We start from the raw sequence: 24,904 nt of genomic DNA, 5'->3' as shown, positions 1-24,904 counted from the left end.
TGAATACATTATACTAAGTGATTTTAAAATCCTGAGATCAAGTAGTGGCCCCAATTAATGAGGGGGGAAGTTCTTTAAAAAAAGGAAATGTTGAATTTTTAACAAAAATTATGAGCAGAAAATACAGTCTTAGGGCTGGTTCATACATGCAGGGTAACAAAGTGGGAATGAGGTGACAGAATGAACTGTACCCCTTCAGACTACAAGCCATGAATCTTCCTTCAGATACAAAATTCCATGCAGGGCTCAACCCAGCTTCCCTTCCAACTGCTGTGGTGGCTTTGCATCTGCAGGGTTTTTTTTACATGGGGGGAACATTGAAAAATGTGATCCTCGACCTGCAATCTGAAGTGGAGCACTCCCTTCTACCACCTCCTCCTCCTGCATGTGTGAACTGGGCCTTAGAGGTGGTATATCCTCACCTTCCATACACACAAGGTAATATATCTTATAGGACAGTGTCTGCCATTACGTTGCATCATTATGCAGGACTAGCAAGCTCCAGTGCCATTTGCAGAATAGACACTCCCTGCTCAGGGAGAAGAGGAGGAGGAGGACCTCTTCTAAGAAAGCATCTCTGGGTCGCAGGCCTAGGAGCTGGCCAATGCTTCAGAGTTTTCTGCGCTCCATGCAAAAAGACTACAGGTACCCCCTTCTCAATCATAAACTCTCAGACTTACTTGACACATATAAATTTAATCAATCACCTAACTGATTAAAACTCAAATCAATGGGTTCTTTAACTAGGCATAATTTAACTAGCACACTCTAGAAAAGGGGTGTCAAACATGTGGCCCGGGGGCCGGATCAGGCCCCCAGAGGGCTTCCATCAGGCCCGAAGTGGAACTGGCCATCTCCTCCTTCCAGTTATGCTGCTGCTGCATCATAGCTTGCTTCGCCAGACTCTCTTAATCACTCAGCCATCTCATGTTTTAACCTGGGTCCTAGACTCAGAACTCTGAACATGCAATTTCTGTGGTAAATGTCAATAAATCAAAAGTAGGTTTGCAGCTTACAGAGCTAATGTTTTAAGCATGTTTTTATTTTAAGTAAAAAAAAAATTTGTGTTTGTGTCCTTTATAAAGTTTATATCTCCGCTACCTGGCATTACATTTTATGACACACATGGCCCGGCCCGAGAAGGTCCACTCCCATTTATGTCAGATCCGGCCCTCGTAACAAATGAGTTCGACTCCCCTGCTCTAGAACCACTGAGCGGATTCTACTACTTCCCTGCAGTGTACTCTCCTTACAGTGCAATCCTAAGCAGGGTTACACCGCTTTGAAGCCCACTGACTCTGGGGCACTTAGCATGGCTTAGGATCGCACTGTTAAGTTGGAGGAAGGTCAGAGCCACCCCACTAAAGCCCACTATCTGAAATCAGAGTGAGTTGTTAAGCTCTTGGGGAAAAGAGGAAGTCACAAATTGGCCAGCAGAATTGTGCAAGCAACATCTGAAGCCCAAGCAGACTTTAGCAAGGGGGAGAGCAGAGGGATTTGGGTTACCTAGAAAGCCTTGGTGGTGGAGGAGGTGGAAAGTGCCGTCAAGTCGCAGCTGACCTATGACGACCCCCTCGTGGGGTTTCCAAGGCAAGAGACGTTCAGAGGTGGTTTGTCATCGCCTGCCCCTGCACCGTGACCCGGGACTTCTTTGGTGGTCATCCACCCAAATATTAACCAGAGCCCACCCCTGCTTAGCTTCCAAGATCCGGTGCGATTGGGCTAGCCTGGGCCACCCAAGTCAGGGCAAGGGAAACTTACAAAAGCCAGTTCAGTAAACCCACAAATGTGTTCTAAATGGGCAGGGATGTGAATGGCCTGGGTGCAACTTTCACTTCCTCTAAGGACTGCACCGTCAGTTCTTTCTGTCAGTAGAACAGGGAACATTGTGATCCTCTTCACAAGGTGTTAAGAAGGTGAACACCAAGATGCTGGTCAATCCCCTACCAAGGAGTTATTTGGATGACAGGCAGGGGTGATTTTAGCAGACATAACCTTCAATTGCCCCCTAGTGTAAGGCTCCAGAGAGCTTATCTTGCTATTGCAATACTATGCCAGTGTTTGAACCTAACACTAGCCTGAGACCAGGAGAGGGAAACAGCAGCTCAGATGAAGTTTCCACCAGCAGTTCAACTGGTTGTTCAAAAGGTCTGCTGCATACCATCATGCAAAAGTGCAGGTCTTCTTGATACTGTAATGAGAACGCAGCTAAACCCCCACGTCTCCCTAAAGCAGGCTTCTAAATTGATTCACTGGCTCATTTATTCTGAAATGCATTTAACGCAACACTAACTTTGGCTTTGCTCAGAGTTTTAATTATGACTAACGCAGTCAGGGCAACGGCACATTTTCAAAGAATAGGCGTTGGCTTATTTCCATCCAGTGAGCTCATCTTACCAGTCATTTTGCTCAGAAGAGACAATGCAGCGTGAAGGCAGCAAATGGACTGTGTCCTATGAAGAATGTCTTTTTCCTTGGAAAGCCACACACTGAGAAGCAGGGACTGAGAAGGGGGGAAAAATAACCTGCTTTGAGAAAGTCTTCTCTTGAAAGTGGAAACACATTCACGTCAGGGCTGAATGACAGTGATGATTTGGGGCCCTCAATTCTAAGGGGGACTGGAAACAAACCACTAAGGGTTTATGCCACACACGCAGCCTACACAACACTTGTGGCAACAACCCCCTGCCCTATTTCCATTTGCTATTTCATAAGGGTTAGATTTCTTTCTTTCTCACACACACTTCCTTCACAGCATCCAGGCCCATACAGACTTGATGTACCCAACACGCCAACCCCACTTTCATTCCAAGCTGAGGCACCCGTCCCATGTTCAACCAGCCACATCCACTAGACAAGGCCAATCTGAATGGAAGAGTTGTTAGACGACAGCAGCGCCCGTCACTACACTTGCCGCCTCAGAATCGATGATGGACAGAAAAACATTTCATACTCACAGGCAAGCGACCCCCTGTTGTGCTGCCGCCTTCTCTTTCCACACCTCCCCCCACAGCATCTTCTGGGCCCTAACCCTAAGCAATCTCTCTTCCTTTTAGACTTGTCTGCTCATGAGAAATCAGGTACAACAGCTACAAAGTAGGTCCATCAAGAGCCAGTTTTAAGAGTAAAACCTTAAAAGATCACATGTTCCTCACCAGTAACCGTTGGGGACTAAACCCTGCAGACACCAGGATATTGCACATTTCTTCTGTTGAACTCTCTCCATGTAAACACTTCCAGAAAAAAAAGCTTCCTATACAAACAGAGAGAGAGAGAGAGAGACAAAACACCAAACACAGTTCCTATCATTAAAAGGGAAGCTTCACCTTCTTCTAGGAACCTAACATCTTCCTTTTCAGGGACCACTAAACAAGCAGCACTCAGAGATTTGAACAGCTAACATGTCCACCAGGTAATGCTAACGAGAGCTGGTTCATCTCCTTCTGAACTTATTCCCACACACCACATCTGATTAAGGAGAGGTGCTCAGTAAACACTTCCATGAGTTTGGGCATCCCTTAGGGCCGTCTCACAAGGATCACATTCACAATATCATCTGAAGCCACAGTGCCTTGTTCACTCCAGTGCTTATACAGGGAACTCCACCCTTCATTTCAATAGATGGGGCAGCAGCACTCACTACACAAACAGGGACTCCCCTGGAAGGAGGGAACTTCCATGTGTATATTAGAGTCCCCACACCTGCAAGAAGTCACAGGACTGAGGCACACTTCTTAAGCACTAATGAAGCAGCCCTGGCTAAGAGTTGCCCTCCTTCCAACTACCATCTGATTAAGGCCAGACAAAAGAGAGGAAGCAGCCAGGCTTCCTTCCATTCTGCCTCCAACCTACCATAAGAAAATAAGAAGAGCCCTGCAAGAGCAGACCAATAGTCCACCTAGTCCAGCATCCTGTCTCACACAGTGGCCAACCAGTTCCTCTGAAGGGCCCACAACAGGGCATAGAGGCCAAGACCTTCCCCTGATGTTGCCTCCTGGTTCTTGGATTAAGAGGTTTAGTGTCTATGAATGTGGAGGTTCCCCTCAGTCACCATGGCTAGTAGCCACTGATAGACTTATCCTCCATGAATCTACCTAATCCTTTTTTAAAGCTGTTTATTCCTGTGGCCATCAGTACCACCAGCAAGGCTGTAGCAAGAAGAGGTAGAGAGAGGCCAGGTGCTTGCTCATCACATCTGGATTAAGATCCCATCCCAAATTATATTGCAAATGATGTCTGTATTATTTTTTAATTCAAAACCACTTAGGGAGCTAATTGCTTTGGTAGGAAATAAGGTGAAAACAAATAAATAAATGGCAAGGCAGCACCTAGCAACAAAAGACTCTTACCTAGAGCCACATATTCTCTTTCTTCTAGCTTCTTCACTTCAATTATGTCTTCTTCACACTCCAAATGCTCTAAGAAAGTTTTCACAGGCAGCGCTCGATCTTTATCTTCCGCAAAATGAACAGAAAGTTGGGTGTCCTGCAGCTTGTAATTCTCCAGGAGCATCTGCAGCCTGGCAAACTCTTTTTCGTCTAACCTGAGTAATTTAGCCAAATCCTTAAAAGTGGGAAAAGTCAAACATGGAACAGTGAAGATTACATCTACCCAGTAGAGGTGGAAACACTGTAACCTGATTCCACTGATCACAAAGTTTCCTTCTCTAACAGTGTTCACTGGAACAAAGTTGTTTGTGCCCAGTGGCACCTTTAAGACCAACAAAGTTTAATTCTGGGTATAAGCTTTCAAGTGCATAGACACTTCAGCAGATACATTTTGCCACCCTGTACCAGCATCATACTGCATATTTAGAGGTGGGTCTCCCAGGATGTCTTCACAATATGTAAGGGATTTCTGTGGCAGGGATTGTGGGTAGAAGGTTCATAACAAAGGAGAACCGACACAAGAGTCAGGTTGGAGAACAGGAAGGTTGAGTGAGGAGTTGGTCATGACGCAGGATGGGTCAGATATGGACCACAAAGGAAAACAGAAGCCTCCTCTTTGATCTACCCCAGATGTCCTGCCCCCATAACTAACTAGCTACAACTTGCATTGCACAAGTGGTGCAACCACCGCAAGGCACCAGCAGCAAAAAAAGCCCCAAACCCATACCTGCCTGGGCCCATCTTGCTACTCCATGTCTAATACTGTTCTCTATCCACCTCCAGCCAGGCACACAGTGTTCCAGGTGGGGGATTTAGTTTCCATATAGGAAAATGCTCTATATGGAGCATCCCTTATTACCTACTTTGGGACCAGATACCAAGATCCTGAGTAAAGTACCTCAGTTTTTAAAATACAATGAAGAACTTAGACACAAGCTCCGAACCTTGCTTTGGACAGAGTATGGGTTCATTTTAGAAACCATTTCTTGGATATATGAGCTTCTTTATAAAAAGGAATGCTTTTGAAACACCTCCAAATATGCTTCATTTTATTTCCTGCAAAAAAGAAGAAAATGCTAAAGAAAAACCATCAACGGCATGAATGTATTCTGTACTAAAATAAAAATAAATTTATTCCGCAATAGTCTGTTGTATATTTCTATTTCACGCTAATGCGTTAATTCTGTATTGAGGTTGGTGGTCACAACCCAACAGTTACTGTCTATAATGTTAGTATGCTCCCAGGCACTACTTCACAACAACAATAGCTCTTGAACATGGCACAATACATATGTATGGATGTTACACTACGTCCTGCATTGGGCAAAGGGTTGGACTAGATGGTCTGTATGGCCCCTTCCAACTCTGTGGTTCTATGACATGCAAAAAGTGTCCACAGACCTCCCGTGACAAAATGATGTCGCTGATATAAGGCGGAAATTTACTGTGCAGCCATGTGCAGCCGGTGTACAGCCATACGCATTTCCCAGGTATGCCCGCATATGCACGGGAGGTCTATGGACACATTTTGCATGTCATCTGAGGGCGTAGTAGTAGTAGAGGGAGCATACTAACATTATAGACAGTAACTGTTGGGTTGTGACCACCAACCTCAATACAGAATAGAAATATGCAACAGACTATCGCTGAATAAATTTATTTTTATTTTAGTACAGAATACATTCATATCGTTGATGGTTCTTCCCTCGCGTTTTCTTCCTTTCTGCATACTACACGCTGAGGTACCCCCTCTATCTTCATTTTATTCCCTGGCAAATAAACAAAATCTTCAAGTTACTCACATTATCAGACGGCACCATGTCCGACTGCGTGGCCAGAGAATTTATCTTGCTGACAGACTCATGAAGTTGCAGCAGCTTCAGCTTGTTTGCACAGAACTGTCGCAGCCCTTCATCCACGCACTCCCCCTCTAAAGATGCAGAAAGAAATCAAGACACATGCTCATCTCAGTGAATGCATACCAAAGCTGTGAAATTGCTTTGTGCCTTGTGACACAATTATTTCCAGTGACCACAAGGATTCCAAGACTTTTTTTTTTTTAATCCAGAGCAGTTCCATCTTGGGTGAATTTTGCATACAAAGGAACTGTCATTCTGAACACACAGTTTTAACATGACAGCAAATGAAACACAGAGAACAACCGTGTGCTAGCCAGAAGATTTCAAATGCCAGTTTAAAGGGTTTCCCATTTATGGCACCTATGTTCAAAGCAAATTACTTGCACAGTAATATTTCATGCAGGAAACACCTTATATCCCACACATACACTGCCATATGTGATAAGCACATTCGTGCTTATTTCTCCATAAGAATCAATGATCCTCAAAACTGGAAGTCTCAGATCAAGCAACTTCCTAGCCTTTTCTGATGATTAACTAAATGAGCACATTTAGTTAATTCAGTTCACTAGTTCATTCCCCAGATGTCGGTTTAATTACCATGTAATAAAGGGTATTACCTTTATGAGTGCCCACTTCGGATGCAATACAGAATACAATGCAAAAGCTACTGTATTACTCTCATTACATAACTCTCAACTTTTGTACCAGTTTCAGTGCAGAGAGGGAGAAATAGATCTATAAATCCCTCATACACATAAACAGAAAATTGCTGCAATAAAATATGAGTACAAGGTCTATTCGCTGCAAATTTACACACAGCAATGAGTTCATCTTGCATTAGAAACTCATATTTAAAAAGATATTCAAATAACTGATATTGCGACTTACACAATTGCGGAACCTCCCACCACATAAGCTATTTGTAAAGAATGCAGGTTAGCAAATGGGGGGTGGGTGGGATCTATACTAATATTAGACATCCTTGAACAGCAGGTGCTGGAATGACCACCAATGTCTCCCTCCAAAAGTCACAAAGATAGGACAACTTGCTTTCCCCTAGCCACAGAGAATCCCTAGGAAGAGAGGCAATATGCAAGCACTGGCCCCTCCCTCACTGCAGCAGGAAAGCTACCACAGGATTCAGCCTCCCCATGCTGCCAAAGCAAGTATGGCTGAACAGGAGGTAGAAAACTGGGCTCATAGAAGGATGCACAGTCTGAACCCAGTTCCTTCCCTGCAATGGTCACATCGCAGATGCAATTCCCATCCTTCCCAATTGTTTCAGTGAGAGATTAAACTCGAAGGCCTATTTTGTAGAGAAAGATGGTTTATAAATCTTTTAGTTAATACATTTAATAAAGAAGGAAGCTTTCTGAAAGGATAATCTTCTGCTCTTATCAATTCATTGCAGGAATAGAAAAGCGCAAGAGTCCAGTAACACCTTAAAGACTAACAGAATATGTGGAAGGGTATTGGCTGGGAAAGACTGAAGGCAAAAAAAAAGAGGATGGTAAAGGATGAGATGGTTAGACAGTGTTATTGAAACTAAGCAAACTCTGGAGCATGACGGAAGACAGGAGGGCCTGGCGTGATGTGGTCCACAGCGTCGCGAAGAGTTGGACTTGACTGTGCGACTGAACAACAACAACGATCTTCCATGAGTCACTACTCACTTCTTCAGACACGAAAGCTCATATCCTACCACATATTTTGTTAGTCTTTAAGGTGCTACTGGACTCTTGCTCTTTTCTGCTGCTACAGACAGACTAACATGGCTACCCCGTCTCATTGCAGAAAGGAAGGGTGGAAAGAAAAAAGAGCCCCCCCCCCAATTCCTTACTAGGTTCCGCTTATTTATCTTATATGAAATTCAATCACTTTTCCAATAACTGCTAGTCACAAATGAAAACACGAAGGTTCTGACATTTGTAGCAGTCTTCAAGGAAACCAGAAAGTGATTCCCCCCTCCATTTTCTACTACTGATCCCAGTAACGGAACTAATTATTCCAAAATACATTTTCTCTTACCCTGATTTCTTAAGGTATCCATTAATGTTTGTGTGATGGTTGTTAGAGAAGAGAGTGGCAAACGCTCATTCGCCAGGATGCTTTCCAAAGCCTTAGTGAAAAAATACATATAAATGTGTAACACAACAAATATTTCTCAATTTCAAGCTACGATTAAAGAACTAATACAGATGTCACACACTAATACAAACCAGAACTATTTTCAACACTGCTTAATTTTGCCTTCTCTTGGAATTGAAAGTTTTGGTGGCTTTGAAGTAGCCTCCGTAAGTCACATGTTACAGAACAGGACTGTAAAACAAAATACTTACAAAATGAGTCCTATGTCATGAACTTACTATCTAAATTGATTTTATCCCACAAAGCATATTTATAAATTCAAGGGAGAGTCTATAAGCCACTCTAATGAAAAAATTACCCAACACAGCAGTTTTAAAAGTGATAAATGACTCTATCTAGAGAGGTAAAGCCTGTTGTCAAAAGCGAAGAGTTTCTCCATCTATAAGCATTTTGGTAGGTCCAGAAGATCACCTCTCACCACTAAGCCATACGAAACAGCACGGTGGGTCAGATCCTGCTTAGAGCTCCATTGGCACAAGAGAAGTCTTTCACCAATTCTCCCCTTCCACAGCAGCCATAAACATCACCTGAAATGCTGTTCTGGAGAACAAGAGGTCTCCCGTGGGGGCAGGGAAGCAGCACCTACCCCCCCCCCCCCAGTTGGGCCAACAGTAATCTAGGCGGCATCCAAGGCAATACACTGTTTAAGCTGATGGCAACTCTCTCTCCATTTTAAAGAACTAAATGTTTGTACATGGGAGCAGAACTGGCAAGCATGCAAAAAGCCATTGGCAAGCCACGCACAGTGGCTAATTACCTGTTTTTTAGTAGCAGGATATTTAATATCAAGAATTAATTCCTTCACTTCGGCTTCTACCACATCTGGAAACAAAGAGAATACAGTGAATTACCAAGAGAATTAGCAAAAGTAATTTAAATAAATACTATTTATTTACATCATTATATTCATCAAACAGAGTGAGACAATGACAGTGCTCTTGCAGAGCCTCCCTAATAGTCACTAGAGGGAATAAGTCACTTGATATGTGTGCACACACATGAAGTTTGCAAATAATTAAGCTAGCCCCCCTTCCCTAGCTACTGGTCCAGCCCTAAGTCAAATTAAAGAAGATTTACAGTGCCAACCTAAACCGTGCTACACCCTTCTAAGTACACTGGAGTCAATGGGCTCAGAAGGGTGTAATTCTTCTTAGGATGGCAATGTCAAGCTTGTATCCTGGCATGTGACCATTTCCTGAGGCTTTCATGGGTGGGCGAGGTGCATTTCCCATGAACGGATACAAGGGGCTGCCAGAACATGTCACACACATGGCTTGACTTCCGCTAGGGGTTTAAAAGAGATAAACTGCTATTTCAAATTAGCTTGTGAAAGTCAACATGTTGCTTACTGAAACAGAGTTGACAGGGCCTGCTTAATTAAAAATCAAATGGAGAATATTTATGGAACATGTGGTCCAATTCAAGCAATTTCAGCAGATTATGAACTACCATGTGGCTGTGCTAACGAACGGTAAGATTTCTCTAACTGCCCTCTGGAAGAATCCGACATAGAACACAGCACAGATTAATGAAACATGAATATTACGTAACTCCCACTAAAAATTAATGAAACATGAGTATTATGCAACCCCAACTAATCACCTGAGCCAAAAATAATAAATAAAAGCCCTTTTCCTTCCATGCTTACTGTAACCCTCATAAAGACAAGACAGAAATCGTTATAAAAAAAACCCCTACCAAGATTTAACGTTTTAGCCTTCAGCAAAGCAGCTAACTTCTTCACTAGATGCATATCTTTTGCTCGTTCACTTTTCTTATCACTGTAAGAGATTATAAATAAGCAGACAGTGAAATTGTTTGAATACAAAATGAGTTCATGTGCATTGCAGTGACAGAAAGGGGAGCACATTACCTTCAAAGAACTAGTCAAACTAGGGGGGAAACATTCTATGACATTATAGCAGGGTGGGGGTGGGAAATAGAAGTGCCTTTCTGGATCAGACCAAGGTCCACCTGATCCAGCACTCGGTTTCCAAAACCAACCCAACAAGTGCCTCTAGGAAGTCACAAGCAAAGCACGACAGCAATAGCATTCTTTTCCTGCTTCTCTCATCATCCAGTTTTCAGAAGTCTTCTGCCTCTATTGACTTCCACTTGTTTTTTGTAGAAGATTTATTTGTGAACTCTATGGGGGAACATTCAGTCCCTGAAATTAGCAAATACTTACTATGCCGTTTTGAAAGTTCAAACAATAACCTTGTAGAGGAAACTGTGTTGCTCATCTCTGGTGATCCAACAACACAATATTCCACTATTCACTAATAGCAATGGACCTGCTAGGTGAGCAAAACAGACTTCATTTCCCCCTCAGCAAGATAGTTATGTCTTGAGTGCTGAGAAAATGTAGCATCTCAAAAAGTCTGGATTTCCCACAGCATGAATGTAGCAACAACTACACATCTGGTAGACTCTGAGAATGACCTCAGTGCTTCTTTGAAACAGCAGAGGAACCTGCTGGTTTATCTGACAGCACACAGACAGCATAAGACCATAAGAGAAGCCAATGTTGGATCAGGCCAATGGCCCATCCAGTCCAACACTCTGTGTCACACAGTAGCCAAAAATACCAGGTGCCATCAGGAGGTCCAGCAGTGGGGCCAGGACACTAGGAGCCCTCCCATTGTTGTCCCCCCCCCCAAAGCACAAAGAATACAGTGCATCCCTTGCCCCAGACTCTAAGAAAAGGCTGCATTAATTGCTTCAGCTATACAGTAGTTGTCATTTAATATGCCTTACCTCAGGGCTAAATGGAAAGGTACATGAACAGTTTTTACTGTTCCTGACACTGGATCAACAAGGCAGATCTGGTACGTTTGAGGCTGCCAGCCCTGACTTATGACATTATTCAGGCCCATTATTTTATAGCCAGGATACAGCAACCTGAAACACAAATTTAACAATTAGAGTGAAAATTAGAGCCTTGGGGCAGGGACATGGTGCAAATGAACAAGAAGCATTACAAATATTGTTTTCCCTCATGCAAATATTGTTTTCCCTCATACTTATACTTTTCACCAGACCAGTGAATACCAAGGGATAATTGTAATTAGGGCAATTTCCCAATTGAATCTTGGTCCTCCCCCATCATACTGCTCTTCGGACTGAAACCTGATTGGCATGAAATCCAATGAGCAGTTCATAGTTCTTGGAGCTTAATTTTACCCTGTTCTTCCCCCTATATCTGTGTTGACAGAAAACACCAGGGAAAATGTTTTCTTTTGCATACACCTGCACATGTGCAACCCCAAGAAAATACCAAGGAGTTCTCACAGGGAAACAAACAAAACAGAAAGAAAATTCAAAATACCTCTTTGTGCATCCCTCCCTCCAATGTTTAGTTTTTTTAGCACACAAATAGATACTTTTCAAGGGTTTTTTTTCATTTCTATGACACTGAAAGGCACAGTTGCATCTGAACACAATTCTTAATTTACATGCAGAAGAAGAAGAAGAAGAAGAGATTGGATCTATACTCCGCCCTTCACTACCCAAAGGTGTCTCAGAGCGGCTTACAAACTCCTTTCCCTTCCCCTCCCCACAACAGACACCCTGCGAGGTAGGCGGGGCTGAGAGAGCTCTTGACAGAAACTGCTCTTTTTTCAAGAACAGCTCTTATCAGAACTACGGCTTGCCTAAGGTCATCCAGCCAGGTGCAAGTGGAGGAGTGGGGAATCAAACCCGGTTCTCCCAGATTAGAGTCCGCACACTTAACCACTACACCAAACTGGCACAAACCTATACAAGCACAAACCTAACAAATGGAGACAAAAACCAAAAACACTTGCTTCAGTCACCTGAATAGGTTCAACTCCTTTTTATAACAAGTTACCACCCAACAGAAGGGGCCGCGGTGTCTCAGAGGTTAAGACACTGAGCTACAGACCAGAAGTCTGTAGTTTGGCAGTTCGAGACCCTAGTGCCACGTGACGGAGTGAGTTCCCGTCTCTGGCCCCAGCTCCTGCCAACCTAGCAGGTCGAAAGCAAGAAATTGCAAGTAGATAAATAGGACCACTTCACTGGGAAAGTAACAGTGTTCCGTGTGTCTCAGCGTTTAGTCATGCCAGCCACATGACCACGGAAACGTCTTCAGACAGCGCTGGCCCTTTGGCTTCGAAACGGAGATGAGCACCGCCCCCTAGAGTTGAGCACTGCCCCCTAGAGTTGGATTCAACTAGCTTTCAGCAAGGGAAACCTTTATCTTAGCACCTAACAGAGATGATAAGCACAAATTTGAGATATTTGACTATAGAGATACATCTCACCCAATCCTGAAAAGCATGAACTTGTGGGGAGTCTTTTTTAGAACAAGTTAAGGTTGTGATTGCACTGAAAAGGCTGCTTTGAATAACTGCATCTTTAGATGCTCCATTTAAACCCTGTGTACTCCCTAGAACACTGGCTGGCTGTTAAACCTCCATTTTTGTTTTTGTAGCTTTATGAGCCAGCATAATGTCACGTTTAGTGTCAGGCTGTGATTTGGGGAAGACAGGTTTAAATTCCACTCCACCATGGAAGCCTGCTAGCTGACCTTAGGCCAGTCACATATTCTCAGTCTAATCTACCTCACAGGGTTGTTGTAAGAACAAAATGGAGGAGAAAAGATCAACAGTGAAGACAAAATTGGAGTATAAAAGTAGTAATTTTTTATTAAAAATCCCACTCTTCTTCTGCACTGTTATTCTGTGCTTCTTTTTCCACCTGTTCTTAGTTTTTACCTGCAGTGCTTCCCTACATTGAAGGCTCCAACCCTTGGACCCTGTTGTGTGCTCCACACCTCCAGAATTCCTCTTCTGGGAGCATAAATCACAAGAAACTGAGCCACTCTGCTTGGCCCCTGAGAACTGCCAACAGGAGAAAAATCCATCTTTTCAGCTTCCCTTTCATGAAGATCTTCCACAATCTGAATCCACCCAACCTGTGCATCACGGTAACCTGAGAATAAAAGTAAAGGACTTCATTAACTTGCTTACACCACATGCAGTTCTCTTGGTTGAATGTGCTGCCACTGGATCTGCTAAGTCAAACAGTGGACATCAGCTGATCAGAGCTGGGCGTGAGGAGTGTCTGCTTCCGCATGACCAGCAAGGCTCAGTTCTTCCTCTGTTTCCCCTGCCAACCCCACTGGGACCTCTTTTCTACTGCCATGCTCACTGCTTCCGCCCTCCCCCAACTCCACAGGACTCCTGCCTCTGCTGTTACAAGTCAATTTTAACTTGTATTTGTGTATCCACATCAAGCCAGACACATACAAAAACTCTGCACGTGCAGCAGAAAAGAGCAAGAGTCCAGTAGCACCTTAAGGACTAGCAAAATATGTGGCAGGGTGAGCAGTGACTCATGAAAGGTCATCCCCTGCCACATATTTTGTTAGTCTTTACGGTGCTACTGGACTCTTGCTCTTTTCTACTGCTACGGACAGACTAAGACGGCTACCCATCTTGATCTATCTTGCATGTGTTGTATGCTTTGTCCTACACGTAAGAATTACTGAGCAGTCAAACATTCAAAGCAACCCACATTCCAGGCTTTTAAGAAGTACATTTAAGTGAGAGCGAAACCATGTGCATAATATCACACTGCTGTGTTCCTTTGACTAAAAACAGCAGTGGCATCAACAAGGAAGGAGCAAGGCGGCCATTTCCAGGCCCAGCACAATGAGGCTGGGGAGCAAAGCCAGAGCCACTCTCCACAGAGCACCTTCTTCCTTCCAAGCTTCACCCACCCTCAGGGGCTGCAATCTGGGCACCCTACTTTCATCATCCAGCTATGCCAACCCCACTTGATATTGTTCTTTCGACAAAGGAACTGTCAGAACAGTTGCTTCCCGCACCATCGTACCACGCCCCCCTTCACTCGCCATGATTAAAAAATATTCTTCACTCAAGGTCATATTTAAAAATTCAGAAAAGCATAAAGGCTAGCTACACTGGCTTGTGGGCAAAAAACCCCACCAAAAACCCCAGCCCAAAGGTTCTTTGATCTTCAAATGCGTCTGCACAGTATGAACAGGCTATGGGCAGAGTATTTTGCTCCTCAGTCAACAACACTGAGCAATGGGCTTTCCACCCCTTCTCAGTATGAGAAGTGAGAAGCTTTGCCACAGATCCCCCCTTGATACACCTTTGCAGCTCACCCATTTGCCCACATCGTATATGCCTCCAGCATATGAAAAGGTGGTGAGGAAGAAAGAGGGTATTGGATGTCTGTGCATCAAAACAAACCTGCCTTTTTGTAATACCCTCATTCACTGGACACCCCCTACCTGTTGATTACCCATCCCAGAAACATTATTTATTTGGCACCTCCCACAGCAGATTAAAGTGGTTGTCATTGCCTGAACCCCTGGTGAGCTCCAGTGAGGACTCCTCTGTTCCTTTGGTGCTGTCTTCTACTGAGGTTCTTAGAAATACTTCAGCTGTTGCTTCTGAGAGATTTTATTGCGTATCTGTTATTCACAGCCCACAAAGTGGGCCAGTTTTATGGAAAGGTGGGATATGTTCTAAATAAAAATCTGTGTATGTCCGTGTAAACCTACAAACACATGAAGAAGCAGCTTGAGATATTAAGTATCCCACTATAGGAGTTACTATTTCAAAAATTCTTTCTTTGTAATACTTTCTAAATCAGAATATCTACTTTTTAACATTACCAATAACCACCATGATACAATTAAATGAGCCAAAAATGAAATTAAACACCTTCATTAAAATGCATAGCTACCATCTCACCTCCCCCCCCCAAAAAAAAAATGGTCCACCAATGCTGTCATACCCTTCCACATGCGAATAGCCAGTCCTCTTGTAACATCTAACAGAAGAATCCTTCCAAAATCATCGGTTACTGCTGCCAAAGAGTTACAGGGAGAAAGGCATATCTTCTCACCATGACGGCGGGAATCTGGAATTCCAAACCTATAACCAAACAAAACTAAAAGTATAAAATAATGTTCAGAAATGATATGCTTGATTACTTCAGACAAACAGCACTAAGGAAAAATTAAGGTAAGAACATCAACTGTCAACAGTACACGAGTTCAGCAGATACAAATTAATACCTCATTTTTCGAAAACACCCTCCAAGTATAGCAGTCAGGAAAAGCATCAATAGTAAAAATGTTGCATGTTTTGCTGCATCAAATCACATTGAACTTTATGGGCATGTTCGTCAAACACTTATGTTTTTAAGACACAACACATTACACACAACCACTACTCATGCACAAACCTGCTAATGCTCACAGTGGAAGCGAGCAGCCACTGTGAACTAACCTATGCACTTGATTCACAGAAGAAGAGAAGAGATTGGATTTATACACCGCCCTTCACTCGGAGTCTCAGAGCAGCTTACAAACTCCTTTCCCTTCGCCTCCCCACAACAGACACCTGGTGAGGTAGGCGGGGCTGAGAGAGCTCTTTCAAGAACTGCTCTTTCAAGAACAGCTCTGACAGAACTATGGCTTGCCCAAGGTCATCCAGCAGCTGCAACTGGAGGAGTGGGGAATCAAACCCGGTTCTCCCAGATTAGAGTCCGTGCACTTAACCACTACACCAAACTGGGGACAGAGGATATACTGAATGGTGAAGAAGCAGCATTAGTACACACATGAAGCGGTCTAATACTGAATCAGAGCAGTAGTAAGCTACAGCTACAAGATTGGGCTTTGTCTCCTATTGCTTCACTACTGTGATGAGATGACTGAAGACTCTTAAAATATTTGGATGCCTTATTAATCCAGAACAAAAAAAATTTTAGTGGACCATTCAGAAATATATAAATATATTCCTGTTAACATTAATTCCTATTAACACTTGCCTTACAGATAAAGGAGTTGCAGGCTCTACTTTGGGTTTCTGTTTCTGTACTGACTCTTCTTCCTGTTTGTGCTTCCAGCCAAACCAACCACTAGAAACAGAAAAATCAGCACAGTCATAGCCCAAAATTTCAAGAAAATACCCATAAAATGCAAAGTCATTAGAATTTCCCTCTGTTCTGTGTGACAGTATTACTTTGACCATCATTACCTGGCAGCATTAAAGAACGCAGATGTCAGCTTGCTTGCAACAGCTAAAGCAACATGAGACAAGAGTGGCTGTGAACTACCCTAAGGAAAGATAAAAAGTGGTTTATAAATTATCAAAACAATCAAGGATTCCTTACTATTCTCAGGGCATGCGGCTCCCTGACAGGAAATTGGCCCAACTACAGCAGTGGACAGCTGACTGAAACCTTGAAAGACCTGTTACACTTCACGTCATTTCAGTACAAGGAAATGGTAGTTCTTTGTTCCTCCCTCTGACAAACGACCTAATATTCCAACTGCTTAAACACTTTGATCCCAGCAGTCTCTGGGCCTTGTAGAAGTTTGCTAGAAGGACCTCAGATTTACATTATGCTACTTTCCTGGGCCACTGAACAGACTATCACTTGACTGGTAAATACACAGATGCATTTCACAGACACTGAGTATGGTGCAGTGGCTAGAATGTTGTATGAGGACCAGGGAGACCCAGATTGAAATCCTCACTCTGCCATGGAAGGTCGCTGGGTGACCTTGTGCCGGTCACGCTCTCTCTGTCAGCCTAATCTACCTCACAGGGTTGTTGCTGCAAGGATAAAATGGAAGAGGGAAGAACAATGTTGTAAGCCACTTTGGGTACCCATTGGGGAGAAAAGCAGAGTATAAATGTCTCAAAAATAAAGGAGAATTTTTACTGTATACATAAGAGAGGCCAATAAAGTGCACAGGGACCAAATGAAGTAATCAGCTCCCTGCACACAGTAGTTATCGCATCAACTAATGAAAGTGCACACGCACACACGTTTCCTGTACTGAAATCAACTTGAGTGTAGTTCCCCTTGTGGCAACCTTGCTATTCAAGTTGGCATTCAGCACAGCACCATCACCTACAGTATTAAAAATTGCTATGAGAATGAGCTTAGAGGATCCTCCGACTCATGCCATCCCTCCACCCCCTCTACGGCCAAACACACTGTGAGGTAAGACTTTGGTTTGCTGCAGGTCCATTTTCCCGCTAAAACCATAAATTATGATTTGGGCTCTTCTCTGCAATGCATATTATATAATAATGTGCAGGAAAATGTGTGAACTATTACTTGTGGACTGGGTGTAATGACAAATTCTGATTTTCCATGAAAGCACAAGTCTTTCAGCAGCTGATCCCACACAAAGAGGAAAAAAAAGAGTGCCGATTCAAAGATCTTCCAGGCTTGTTTATGCAGTGATAAACCATAGTTGCCATTACATATGAATCATGCCTAAAAAGCCCCCCTTCCCTTAAAAAAGTACGGTCAGATACAGGCAATGAAAGTACTGCAAAAGGTTAACAATTTTTCCAAAGAATGAAGATGTCTTCATTCATTCACTGTGGAACACTGACATGCTGGGTGGATGCTCAATGAACACACATCAGAACTTTTTGTTAATATATCAAAAGATCATATTGAAAGAAGAACGTTTTCTTAAAACCAAACTCTTACTTTAAAGCCATTTGTAGAGTTTTTTCCTTCAAAGAAAGAGACTCATAAATACCCTCAGAATACCTTCAGGAAAAAATCTGAAGAAGTGAGCAGTGACTCACGAAAGCTCATAGTCTACCTCAAATTTTGTTAGTCTTTAAGGTGCTACTGGACTCTCACTCTTTTCTAGTATCTAAACAGACAGGTAAATCCAAGACATATCACTGCACTTTCTAAAACACTGGATTTTAGAAGCAACCTGCTTTGCCACCTCCCATCCACTGCCCCCAATATCTCAGAATGTCAGCAAAAAAGGAGACTGATTAAAGACCAAGTTAATCAGAAACGACAATATTCTTTTTCCCAACTTCCGATTCATAGTCCATGCTTACCTCAAGGGCATAAAAGAAACCAGTGAAGGGATTTGACCCCACAGTGATGTACTGAGACATAGCAGGTGGGCTATTCTTTATAGTTGCATTATATCCACCAATGTTGGAAGCAGTCTTCATTTGATCAAAAGTTGTCAGAGTCATGATACCTATAGTTTTTTAAAAAAATACAGCATGGATGATTCTAAAATTCTATTAACTTTTCAAGAAATCAGGACCAAACATGTTCATATGTTCAGGGGAAGGAAACAGATCTGCAAATTAAGAGTAAAATCTCCTGCAGAATTAATTCCAATCTATGTGTGTTGAGACAGTGGAGTAACTGGGCACAGGATTAAACCATAAGTGCCCTTATAAAATATGGCAGTCTGACATATAGACATATAGACATTTTATTTAGCATGATTTATATTGAAGTAAACTTTTATTTCCAGCAATTAATCGGGGGGGGGGGGGGGGGGAGAAAGAGAGAATGAGAATTCAGTGAGTTTCAAAAGATTTGCATAGGACCAATGCATAAATTCTGGGACTACAGTACAGCCCTCATAACAATATAAGGGATAGTATAACTTAGCCAGGGGGAGAATACTGGTGATGACTACTATTCCACTGCCTCTTGGACTAGCACCAATAGCCTTTTCACAGGGATAATAGGACTCTTATATCAGGAAATAGCCATGTATGGAATCTCCCGCTTTGAACTAACTTTCTTCCAGGTACCCAAATGCAAAACGGAGATAATTATATGGATATACCTTCCATGGTTGTCATAAAGTTTACTCTGTTAGTATTTGAGATGTGCTTTAAAGTACTACGTAAGTGTTTATTTCTCTTATTAATCCTCTAAACAGCTCATATAGTGACTCATGGAACAGAACTATTCAATGCTGATGACCAACATGACAATACTTACCAATACTAACATGATCAACTATGGTGTCCACATCCTGCAGGCCCCACTTCTTATAAGTTAATGGAGGTGGCTGAACGTTCTCATTGCCTGAAGCTGCAGCTGCCCATATTATGAAAAAGGCAGAGAGATTATATAGAATTATTAGCTAGAATATAATCCTCATATGAATAAATCAATGAACAGGACTGGTAAAATATGTATACTGTCAAACTGTCTTAGCTGTTGAGGTCACACACAATTGTTCAGTAGTTCATTATCTTACTCAAAGCCATGGCATTTCCACTTCTAGCCACTATGATGCTATGATCAGAGTGAGCAATCTATGCCTGAGGCAAGCGACAGGGAAGAAAAAGAAGAAGAAGAGATTGGATTTATACCCCGCCCTTCACTACCCAAAGGAGTCTCAGAGCGACTTACAAACTCCTTTCCCTTCCCCTCCCCACAACAGACACCCTATGAGGTGGGTGGGGCTGAGAGAACTCTGACACAAACTGCTCTTTTTCAAGGACAGCTGTGCCAGAGCTTGTGACTGACCCAAGGTCACATCAGCAGGTGCAAGTGGAGGAGTGGGGAATCAAACCCGGTTCTCCCAGATTACAGTCCGCACACTTAACCACTACACCAAACTTAACTAGCTCTGAGCCCTTAAGATAGACTGGGAAAGAAATCTAAATACGCTGAGTGCTTAAAAGGTTTCTTCCTTTTCCTTTTCTACAGCCATTTGTTTATTTTCATTGTACAAGGGGGAAAGTCAAACTGGCAACAATTCCTTGATCCAGGAAGGGCATCTGCTTCAGCCCCTCCAAATGTAGTCTGTTGCAAGCCATGAGACATCCAGAGTGTGCTGAGAACCAGAGGCCACTACTGGAGCAGAACGTTAAAACAACAGTGAAAGAAAGCCGGGGGACCCCTGCCCCAATGGGGATGGCCCTGTAGGAACCGCCATGCAATGTTCTGAGCATTATCCACGAAGAACAGCATTTCCTTTCGACACACAACAATTTATTAACAAGCCCTTAAGTATTGACAAGGAGTAACACAGTTTAACTCCTTTCACAATTAGAAGCCCAATGAAAATGGGTAAAGCTGACTTCTGTCCTGGGATTACCTCTTGCTACCTGATTTCGACAAGCACGAAGGGACTGAAATAGGCTGAAACCATCAATTGTCACAACTGCAGAAGGATACAAGATACTCATTTCCTCATTCTGTGTAAAAAAAAATTAAGGAGAGTGTCAACCACTTCTGTAGTAACAAAAGAAATGTATTTATCAGTAAAACAGCTATTTTGTTATCCTATCGTTCTTTTGTATTTTTGCTATCCTGCTGGAAGTACTACACTTTGGGGGGGGGCACCTCCCTCACACTTCAGTGTTGCCCTTGAAACCAATCCCTATAGCGAAAGAAAAACAGCAGTGGATACAATTTACAGTACAATGGGGCTTACTCTCAGGAAAGTATCCTTAGGAAGGCAGCCTGTATCTTGTGGTAATTTCACTGTACGAAAAATATCAATCCTAGTACCTGTTCAGTAACTCCAGGATGCCGTGGAATCTCGTAAGTTCTGCATTTCAGCTGCAGGACAGGATCTTCATTCAGAAGCTGTGCCAGAAGCAGTACTCCATTCTAAAAAGGTAAGAGACAAACATTAATACGTAATCCCTATATTACTAGGGTTTAGGGGAGTAAAGGACAGGGGGCATTACAACGTGCTCTGCAGGAAGCAGATTACAAGCCAAAGGGCACTTCGCCGGTTACATTTTCCTAATGCTGTAGTAATCGCTGCACAGTTTTTCCTTCACGGTGTTTTGCAACATGTCTCTAGCCTCTCCGCCTACAAACAGGCATCTGATATACACCACTGCCTTCCTGGCAAACCCACAACAGACAGATGGTCTGCATTTCAAAGCACCATCGATTACCTCTGTGTAGGAAACATGTGGTCTATGAAACAGTCCTCTGCAGGCAGTCAAACTACAGTGAATATAACTAACCTCTGTGTAGAAGCGAACATAGCCAGAGGTGAAGCCTACAACAATACAGGTCCAGTCAGGCCGGCCTGTGGAGCTCCTGTCTCGTACAAAGAAAATAAAAGGAGTTATTTTCAGTTGCATCACAGACTCAGTTATTTTTCACTCAGGCTCCTTGAGAGTTTAAATAGTCTACTCTTACCTCTTTTGACTTGCCAGCGGGATGCACAACGCACTGCTTACACATTCACTAGAGGAAGAAAAAAGGGATATTAAGACTTTTATGACAGACTCTGCTGCACAAAGAACCAAAAAGGCAATCTTAATAGAATGGTGAGATAGAGCTGCTGATTGCTAATTCAGTGTCTGGCTTATGCTTAGATTCAGAATGGCCCCTGTTGCATTTTACTACAGTACCTCATTCTCTTATACCAAATTGTGTGCACTTCCTGTATACATACACATCTTTCTCTTAGTAGTTCAGGCTCAACGTTTTCCCTTTTTATCACAGAGCCAAGTTTGTACAAAAGAACCTTCACACACTCCCAAAACCCAAAAAAAGAGGGGGGGGGGGGGGGGGGAGCAATGAAAATGCAGAGGTAGAGAGAGAGAGAGGCTTGGGAAGCCATCTGGTTTAGAACCGTCTCCAGTCCAATAACACCACATTTGCTAGAGAGAGAGAGAGAGACAGAGACAGAGAGAGAGACAGAGACAGAGAGAGAGAACGAACGAACACAGTAAATTCCAGTTGGAAAGTGGACTGAAAGTGGATTATTTAGTGTGTAGTATTTGACACCTTATAAATTTAGCTGTATATATAAAATCCATCGCTGTTGGCTCTGCCAGGGACCTGGAGATTGCCTGCACTTTTTTTTCTTTTGGCAGTGCTCAATAATAGGAAATATCTGGAAGTATACTAAACCGACATCCACAGGGAAAGGGGGCTCCTGGTTAACCTACTATGCCAGTTAACAAAGATGTTACTGCCCAGCAGCACTGAGTTGGTGGCAGCTCTGGCCAGACCCAGCCAGGATAGGCCACCTACTCACTGCTGCTGTTGCAGCAGTCATGGCTGGAACCAGGCAGGACGCGTTGCCTGCTCCTCATGCGAGACTAAGTTGCAAAGGCTCAGGCAGGGCATCCTGGGTGGTTTCCGAGCCATGGACATCACTTGCTCAGCAGCAGCATGAGCAGGTGGTGCCCATGTCTGAGAATCACCCCCTGCCCCTCTTCTGCCTCACTTTGTTTGAGAGCAGCCAGCCAGCAGAGCACAGCACAGAGTCAGCCAGTTCACCAAGCACTGAACAACACAGCTTTTTCCATAGTTTTGGAATATTCCACAGTACCCTGAAGTACGTTTACTGGAGTTAATTGAAAATATCATTCACCAAGCGGTATTTAAAATTATTTTGGGCTTAATCTATGCAGCTTTTGAATGCACTGCCTCCTGGTGGAAAAAAATGCAGCCTCCTCTGTCAGTAAAAGGATCTGTGATATTGCACTAGTATCAGAATTAACTGAAGGCTAACACCAATTTGTAATAGGTTTATTGAATGACGAGCCATGGTTGTGATGTACTGGAATAATAAACTCCACAACAATGTACCACCATTTTCTTCACAATGTTCTAAGATTGTGTGTGTATTCAACTTTTGTGACTTTTTTCTCTACAGTATAATTGGTGTGTAGTTGATATTACTGAAATGTATTTATAGAATTATATTATCGAGTGGAATAATTGTTTAAAGATCATGATTCCCACCTAATAGCTCTAATGCTATGCGCCTATCTGCACATGCACAGCCAAGAACCTATATGTGCAAAGTAGGAATGAGCCAATTTCTTAATTGGAAAGAATACACAGCCTGTGCATACAAAGCCCTTGGGATCATATCCCAGATAACAGTGTTACCAGCAAAGTAAAGAAAAAGGGATGATACTGTCATTCACAACATTTCTAGTTTCATTCCTACCCTTCTTCGACATTTAAAGAGCCACTCCAGCCAACAGCATATTGCATTTCTTCTTTCCCTTTTTCACTGTACTTCCATTTCGCTGAAAGCAAACAAAGAAACAAAAACCACAGAACTGTTCATGGACATTTTTCATATTTTAATTTTTAACATAAGACTCAAGAAAATACCCTGACAAAGTACCTAAGTCTTGGATCGTAATTCCTGCTCTAAAAGGGGAAGTGTGATTTTTAGTAATGACCATTTTCCACTGTGGACCGACACTGAACCTTGGGGGCACGATTTCAGGGGACACAGCAAGCCACAAGGAAAGCCAAGAAAGTACTCTATCTGTTCACAACTCTGTTCATGCTAGATAGGATCCACACAAAAATTTAGTTTGCCATTATGTCTGTAAATTTTACTAGAATAAAATTCGGAAACAATCTCCCTGGAATAATGGTGGGACAAAGAATGGTGCCAAATTTTCAGAAAGATGGATAGATGGATATAATAAATAAATAGATTTTATCTTATCATAGTACCTCAGAAAGGTGCTTATGGGTAAGGAAAAGACTTTCATGCTTCCTCCAGTACCTCAAGGAATGCTGATTTTTCCCTTTCTGCCATGCCTCCAAGGAAGCAGCAAATAAGAATGGATGACTGAAAACCATGCTTATTAATTTGGTTCACAATGACCGATGGGAAAGACTTCCCTGTGCAAGTTTAATGGCAAGCGTATAAAATACTGGCAAGCTATTTTACACTGATGGGGACAAACTGGTAAACAAGAAGTGGATGAATTTTTTATCCTAAAATTATCCTACATGATCCTAAAACTATTCCTTGCTCTGTCGTAGTATACCTTCTTCTCTCATGACGTGCTTCAGGCCCATTAAAAGTGTCATGTTCAAAGACAGTGGAGTGGATCTGGCCACCCTCCAAGGAATAGTCTTCCAGCCTCAAGAGCCTTCCTCTTACAGAAGAACCACTTAAGCTGGAAGAAGGCTCCTTAGGCTGGAGAAGGACTTCAAACTTTGGAGATAGGATCCAACCCCATATGTCTGTTGTATGGACTACTATTTCGAGAATACCTGGGTACAGTGAAGTAGATACTGGGTACAACCCCTCAATGATTTCCATGTAATTTATGACTTCCTCAGGGTTTAAATGTTAGAAGGTTGTCCACTATACAGCATACTTCTCAAGATTTACAGAAGAGGCCAATCAAAGTCTAGTTTGACTTGCTACACTGACATGTGATAAAATCTATCATGCAATTCAAATCTTGTAATTTTTGGCTTAACATTAAAGCTGAACATGTAATTTTTAAAAATGCTCAAAACCCTCCCCCAGTCATAGTTCTAACCAGGGGTCATTTCGTAAAAAAAGAGCCGCAGGAGCTCATTAGCATAAGGTATACTAATGAACTACTCGGCTATTAGCATAATAGCTTATTAGCATATGCCACACCCCCTGCCATCACCGGAAGTGATGTCCGATGGGGAAGCAAAGGGGGGGAGGCATCTTCAAAAGCCTCCACTTCCCTTCCCCAGCTGGCCTGCAAGGGGGGGGGGGAGCGAAGAGAGAAGTGATTTAAAGTTTAAACCCCTTCTCACTAGAGTTGGGCTGCAGAAGGAGGAAAGAGGGAAGAAAAGAGAGAGTAGAGAGAAGGAAAGAAGGAAGGAAAGAGGGAAAGAAAGAGAAGGAAAGAAGGAGGAAAAGAAAGAGAGAGAAGGAAAGAAGGAGGAAAAGAAAGAGAAGGAAAGAAGGAGGGAAAG

The 24,904-nt window shown here is 42.8% G+C and overlaps 1 protein-coding gene across 1 annotated transcript in view; it reads right to left on the bottom strand.

The window, feature by feature from the left end:
• The window catches only part of RAB3GAP2 (RAB3 GTPase activating non-catalytic protein subunit 2), a 58,307-nt gene that overhangs the window by 14,265 nt on the left and 19,138 nt on the right, over positions 1-24,904 (bottom strand). Inside the window, exons 4-22 of the mRNA XM_015425360.1 lie at positions 23,145-23,226; positions 21,374-21,421; positions 21,196-21,271; positions 20,726-20,827; positions 20,310-20,409; positions 19,202-19,300; positions 18,289-18,437; positions 16,441-16,520; positions 16,232-16,321; positions 15,191-15,330; positions 13,135-13,351; positions 11,156-11,299; positions 10,097-10,179; positions 9,156-9,220; positions 8,279-8,369; positions 6,191-6,318; positions 4,350-4,563; positions 3,156-3,253; positions 2,398-2,503 (exon numbers count right to left, since the gene is read on the bottom strand). Of these exons, the coding sequence (XP_015280846.1) occupies positions 2,398-2,503; positions 3,156-3,253; positions 4,350-4,563; positions 6,191-6,318; positions 8,279-8,369; positions 9,156-9,220; positions 10,097-10,179; positions 11,156-11,299; positions 13,135-13,351; positions 15,191-15,330; positions 16,232-16,321; positions 16,441-16,520; positions 18,289-18,437; positions 19,202-19,300; positions 20,310-20,409; positions 20,726-20,827; positions 21,196-21,271; positions 21,374-21,421; positions 23,145-23,226 (2,112 nt within the window). The remainder of the gene's footprint in view (positions 1-2,397; positions 2,504-3,155; positions 3,254-4,349; positions 4,564-6,190; positions 6,319-8,278; positions 8,370-9,155; positions 9,221-10,096; positions 10,180-11,155; positions 11,300-13,134; positions 13,352-15,190; positions 15,331-16,231; positions 16,322-16,440; positions 16,521-18,288; positions 18,438-19,201; positions 19,301-20,309; positions 20,410-20,725; positions 20,828-21,195; positions 21,272-21,373; positions 21,422-23,144; positions 23,227-24,904) is intronic.

Source organism: Gekko japonicus, unplaced genomic scaffold (genome assembly GCF_001447785.1).
Source record: "Gekko japonicus isolate JY-2015 unplaced genomic scaffold, Gekko_japonicus_V1.1 scaffold153, whole genome shotgun sequence".
NCBI classification, from domain to species: Eukaryota; Metazoa; Chordata; class Lepidosauria; order Squamata; family Gekkonidae; genus Gekko; species Gekko japonicus.
Note: the sequence above shows the minus strand (reverse complement) of the source record. Positions and strands in the feature narration are given on the sequence as shown.